At 32.9% G+C, this 6,497-nt stretch overlaps 1 protein-coding gene and 1 long non-coding RNA gene across 2 annotated transcripts; both read right to left on the bottom strand.

The window, feature by feature from the left end:
* Positions 1–383: 383 nt before the first annotated feature.
* Positions 384–2,102, bottom strand: LOC110713553. The gene is made up of 2 exons (XR_002509985.1): positions 1,106–2,102; positions 384–1,026 (listed from the first exon to the last, which is right to left on the bottom strand). It is a non-coding gene; the product is annotated as an uncharacterized LOC110713553 (long non-coding RNA).
* Positions 2,103–2,616: 514 nt separating this feature from the next.
* Positions 2,617–5,703, bottom strand: LOC110713551 (transcription factor KUA1-like). Its single transcript, XM_021892003.1, has 3 exons — positions 5,141–5,703; positions 4,124–4,332; positions 2,617–3,313 (listed from the first exon to the last, which is right to left on the bottom strand). Exons 1-3 carry the CDS (start codon positions 5,514–5,516, stop codon positions 2,942–2,944), a joined length of 957 nt encoding a protein of 318 aa, XP_021747695.1. The 5' UTR covers positions 5,517–5,703; the 3' UTR covers positions 2,617–2,941.
* Positions 5,704–6,497: the final 794 nt, after the last annotated feature.

Here is a 6,497-nt window from a genome sequence, read left to right as displayed (position 1 = left end):
ATATTTGTAGGGGCCGTTTGGTTCGTTTGATTGGAATGGGTCGGTATGCAATTTCTAATAGTGGGCTCTAAATTCCATACTAGTTTGAAGTGTTTTGGCTTATATGTTTTATGGTTCTTCGCTTTATTGATGGAATGGAAGGTGAATCTTAGAAGGTGAGGGGAGTATAAGATTTTAAGGAATAGGGTAGATTTAACCCTATTGGTATGAGATTTCATGAGTTAAGTGCACTCATGAGTACTAAACTTTCATGATTGTTGCAGTTTAGGTACCCTAGTTGCAAAAGTTGCAGTTAGGGTACTCTAAACACATTCTGTTAAGTATGCGGTTAACAAAACCAAAAAAAAAAAAAAAAAAAAAAAAAAAAAAAAAATTAATAAATTAGCTGCCATAATTGCAAAACCAAGTTTTTATTAATTCCCAACCGTCAAATCAACACCAACTCGGTCCAACTGGGTAGCATTCTTTAAACAAAAAAGAAAAAAGGCAGCTTTGTCCAATTTAAAAAAAAAATAAAAGAAAAAAAAAATTTAAATCAAAAGGTCTTTCTTCTTGAAGATCAAGATTGCTAGTGCTCCATTCCAAAAGCTTCCACCGCACATTTTTTGTAACTTTTGCTCCCAGGTACTAAATGCCATTTTTCAATTCATAAAAGTTTGATTTAATTTTTTTCATTTTAATATAATTAAGCAATGTGAATAATTAAACACTAATTAAATATGTACTACAAGGTACTAATTGCCGTATATGTTTCTAAATTAAACTATTGCAATAAAAAAAAGAATTTTCTACATGAAAGTAAACTTACTTTTACTTTCCCCTGTTTTGATTTCTTTTAGCCATTGCTAAGTCTTGTAGGCCTTGTGTAGTGATGAATTGTGAGTGTTGTGATCCCATTTCAGTCTGTGACCAGTGGTACTCTTGGCTAAATGAATACACACTTTGCTCTCCTTCAAAGTCTGAGTAGACTGCTGATGGTCTAAGATGGTTTAAATTGAATGCAGGCTGTGTTATTGGTCTTGCAGGCTACACAAAATAAACATTAAATAATAGTCAGATTGTTACAAGTTAAGCAAAATTAATGAATAATGTAGTGGGCACTTACAGTTGCTATCCTCTGATATCCACTAGGATATGTGTATAACTATATTTTATCAACAACAAGTATTAAACAAATGAAATTACACAAATTACAAAAAGAAGTAAAAAAATTGAAAATTTATTACAGTAGCATACCTTTGGCGGGAGACAAGTGTGGTCCAAGCCATGGATTATTCTCTTCAACCATGATAATAGAGTGAAAAATTGGAATAAAAAACAATGAAAAAGGTGTAATTGAAGAAAATTGACTCAAGGAAGAGATTAATTTGGGAGTTGGAAGTAAAAATCAAAAGGCGGCATTATAGTGTATATATTGTTTCAATACCTTTCTGATTAAACTTGGAAGTTTTACATATTGGGCCAAATGAAGAAAAGTGACGGAACTTTAACGGTGTAAGTTTTTAGTACCCTTTTTGCAACTTTTGCAACTAGGGTACTCTAATTGCAACTTTTATTAAAGTTGAGTACCTTAGTGTGCACTTAACTGGAGATTTTATATCTAAAAGCCTAATTAAACAACAAAATAGATTTTTACTCCATCCCAACTCGTTCCAAAAGGTCCAATCAAATGGTCCCTTAGTCATTTTTGTTTATTTTGGTGAAATTTCGATCCTATTTATTGGTAAATTGGATAATATAGTAGGAACTTTCTAAGGTGTGCCCACGAGACACACTTAGAATCAAAAGATTCATTACTAATTTAGAATTTCCTGTTTAGAGTCCATAATTCTCATATTTTATTGTCTTTTTTTATAAGGGGATTCTTTTTCTTTTTTTCTTTTCTTTTCTTTTTATCATTGTTAGTTTTGGGGGTATTGTGTATCACTATTCACTAGATACACTCCCCGTGGTATGGTAGCTACTCAAGGTACCATTCCATTCGTTAATCTTTATAAGGAGTACGGACCCTTCTCCCTAATATCCAAGTAACCAACCAATAAATAAAAACATGACGAATAAACAGGCCATAGTAAGTTAGTAATTTGAAAAAAAAAAAAAAAAAAAAAAAAAAGGAGCCATAGTACAAGTCCCTTTCTTGGTGAGGGTCACTACACCTATATCGTTTAGTGTCAACTATTCTTGCCAATTGCCAAGTTGCCACAATTACTTAAATAGTAGTAACACATTGCAACAAAATGATTCATTTCTAACAATTGGAACATGAGCCAATCAAAACCAATTATTATGACCAACTTTTATTAAAAAAAATATATATAATACTTCATCTTTTCTTTTTTTATTCTATTTGGCTTTAAATATATTTTGACTAAAAATTAGAATATTTATTCATCTTTCATTGAATATATTTTTGATCAAAGGTGTCCATTAGAGTCTTAGAGATCATTAAATTTAAAGCATAGAGAATAAATATGAACGGAGGAAATACTATATATGGACATAAGGTGAAGATTTGACACGATGATGTTAAAAAACAAAAGGCGATTCTACGCAAAAAAAAATAATAATAATAATAATTTAAAAAAAATAAGAGTGGATCCAAACCCCAAAAAAAAATACATCAAGAAAATGATGTTCACTCAATTATGTCCACATATTTCATCACTTTGAACATCTTGCCCTATACATCCAAAAGGAATCACCTAATCACCTTCATAAAAAATACTACGTACTTTCAGAATCTTATCTAAAATCATAGCATTTTGACTAATCACATGATTATAATATGATTAATATATGTATAGATAGCACTAGTAATATGATATCTAATAGAAAAAATTATCTGATGTTTTATAGAAATCAATCACAACCCCCCTTTACAACCCCAACAAAACTAATCTAGTCATTATCATATCTTCATTACCATTGCCTTTATTCTCCTTCAAGCAACACTAATGATGCTATCTTTACTGCCGTCGAATCCTCGAAAGGTAGGGGATCGCCTCGAAGATTCCTCATCCAACGGTGGTCCTGGTCCTGGTCCTGGTCCTTGTGCGAGCTTAAGAGAAAGCAATGGCTCACATTCCCTTTCTTTAGGACTATAGGTTGACGTTGACGATGATGATGGTGATGACGTTGTTGGTAATTGGTTTAGATTAAGACATGCCATCTTTGAGGAAGGCGGGACCGGAAGTAATGGGAGCGAACGGCCTTGTTTGGTTGAGAATGCAGAAGGATAAGGAGATGGAAATGGTGTAGTTTGTTGAGTTGAGTCTAGGCTTGATAATTGACTCTCACTTGCTGATCGACTCACCTACAAAATAAAATGAAGTACGGTATAACAAAATGTTGTGATCGGTAACAATAATCATTCATCGACAAACAAAGTTATGTTACAAAGTAACACATCTTATATGTTCATTTCATTCCCGTAATATCAAAAAAATAATACTGTGTTACACTATAAAAAACTTAGATAACATAAGATACTATGTGTATATATAAAACGTACTCCGTAGTAGATAATATAGAATAAACGAATGATAATTGAGTCTCTCCCTCTTGAGTCGGCAATCGCCACTTCCACTTGTACAAAAATTGATACACAAATCACCAATATGAGAATAAATCATTATTAACAACTACTCCATTACTACTGTGGGAAACTATATCCTTTAGAAATGACTTATAAGAGTTATAACAAATGTTAAACTGTACAAAAGTGGTTGGTCTTCAATGTGACATAACTAAACTTGTTATAACTATTAAAAATAAAGATTGTATCCTTCGATACTTCGGATTTAATGAAGCATAATAATTGTATAATTTACCTACTAAATTACATCACAATTGTAATCAATCGTAATATGTTTTGTACTAGTAGTATTTTTAACAATAGATGGAGAGCAATAATGTGTATAATATCAAAAGACAATTTATAAATGAATGCATCATCATAATTTTAGTAGTACCAAAACAAACAAAAAAAAGTTTCAACTTTATATAGAAAGCTACTTCGGACCAAACACACACAAGTCCAAAATGTGATATCCTACCTGATTAAATCAAGAAATTAAGCAAATTTGTCAACCAAGCAAAACTAGAAAACAAATAAGTTGCTTACAGTGTCGGTAGTGATGTCAAAGAGACTCGATCGACGTCGACGGCGATTGAGATTGGTTCGCCGGAGGAAATACTTTTGAGCATGACTAGCAACTTGTGTTGGTGTTCTTGTCTTGACAAAGTTCCTTGATATCCCTCTCCAATCTCCTTTTCCTACCTTATCTAACCCCAATAAAAATAGCCTGTGCTCTTCTTCTGTCCATGGAATTCCTATGCATATATGCAAATAAAACAATTTGTAACGAAATCAATAAACCGAAATAATTTCATAATTTTAATGTAACAAATTAAAAGTAGTTTTCAATTGAAAATTTACACTATTCGTGATTTGTTAGGAGCTTCATAATTAATTATTTATTGATATTCAATTGTTATAATTTTTACTTTTTGATAATTAAAAATATTAAAAATGTTTCACTTAAAAAAAAAACGAGTACTAATATGTACTTCTATTTGAAGTACCTAAGAGAAACTCCGGTTCCGAACATGTTAAGCACCTAACACACCCAACCACATCAGGGCCGTAGAGGGATGGGACTATGGGAGGTCGATATGTAAAAAGACTACAGTGTGATTTAATTTTTCTTTTTTCATTATTTTATTTAATTGGACGGCACCGCCTTAATATAAACCGAGTAATCTTTAAAACATACATACATATTGTATTAACAATTCTTATCCCTTTTTGCAACTAACAAGTAAGATCTAGTAATATAACAACATCTAATCTAAAGACTAAAATTTTAGCTAAATGAAAATGGATTCAAACGCTAACATTATACGGAATTGTAATTAAACCACTCATACCAATAAACACTAATAACGTCTTCAAATAACTTTTTGACTTGATCAATTAATTAATTAATTAATTAGATTTTAATCTCAAAATTATTGATAGATGAGTAATCAATTATTTTAAAAAAAATTTAAAAAAAAAACCTCACGATTCTTCATTCTCACGTAATAGCCAAAAAAAATTAATACTACTAGATTCAAAAAAAAAAAAAAAAAAAATTACCTCGTTTGCGTTCGCGGTCACGGGTTCGAGACGCGGAAGCATGAAGAGCATCATCAGAATTATACCCAGAAGAAACAACATCCTGAGAAGAAGAATCGATATGTTGTTGCTGCTGATCTTGATGCTGCTGTTCGTATTGACATAGATTATTCATACTAAAGCTCTTTCGAAAGCCCGATGACGATGACGACGATGGAGAAAAGGGAGGAGAAGGAGATAGAGAGGAATCTACGGCATTAAATGTAACACCAAATAGCCTAAACCCCGTCGTATGAGACGGAGGTACGACAGAATGTTCCGAGCAAGTTCTAGCGTTGTGTCCATTGTGGCCGCACTGAGAACATGTTCGAGGTGATTTGGATGGCGGCGCAGTCATCTTTGTGGTGGATTTTTAACAATTTTGAGGATAAATATATAAATTATGAGAGGTTTTTTTTTTTGGGGTTTTGGGGTTTGGTTTGGTATATATACACAAAGGGGGAGGATTAGATGGGGTAAAAGTAAAGTTGTCTATAAAATTAAAATGGAAAGAAAAATGGGAGTGAAAAGGAAGTTTCGTGCAATTGTGATTTTAGGGATATATTAAAAAAAGATTTTGTCAATAATAAAGATTGAATAAATGAGTAATAAATAATAGATAAAATATAATTAACAAAAAGAAGAGAGAGAGTGTGATAGAGAGAAGGATGATATAACGTGTTTGTGAATTGTGAGATTTGTGACTTGTTTCTTAGTAACTCTAACTTAATTAGCGATTAATATGTAGGGGTGGGACTTCGGTTTGGCAGTTCGATTTGACCTCGGTTTGAGTCGGTTTCGGTTTGGAGCGGTTCGGATTGAAACGGTTTAGTTTAGCTGGCGGGTCGGTTTGGTTCGGTTTGGGTTAGTCACGGCTCGGTTTGGTTTCGGTTTATTTCTTTGCGGTTTAAATTCGGTTTGGGTCATAAACGGGTCGGTTTATAAACGATTCGGATTATGTCGGTTCGGTTTGATACGGGTCGGTTTAAGGGGCGGGTTTACCCGGGTCAATGTCAGTTCGGTTTACAAACGGTTTGGATCAAGCCGGTTTGGTTTGAAATGAGTCAGTTTAGGGGCGGATTTACCCGGGTCAATATCGGTTCGGTTTATAAACGGTGCGAATCATGTCGGTTCAGTTTGAAATGGGCCGGTTTAGTAGAGGGTTTACACAGTTCAATTGGTTCGGTTTATGAACGGTTTGGATCATGTCGGTTCGGTTTATAAGCGGTTTGGGTCATGAATTGAATTCATGATTGTTTTAAAGATCGCGTCATGACCATGATTTAATGAGTTGATACTTATAATACGATAAATCGATAATTAAGAATGTACAAATATT

The sequence above is a fragment of the Chenopodium quinoa genome, unplaced genomic scaffold (assembly GCF_001683475.1).
Source record: "Chenopodium quinoa cultivar QQ74 unplaced genomic scaffold, ASM168347v1, whole genome shotgun sequence".
In the NCBI taxonomy this organism is placed as follows: domain Eukaryota; kingdom Viridiplantae; phylum Streptophyta; class Magnoliopsida; order Caryophyllales; family Amaranthaceae; genus Chenopodium; species Chenopodium quinoa.
Note: the sequence above shows the minus strand (reverse complement) of the source record. Positions and strands in the feature narration are given on the sequence as shown.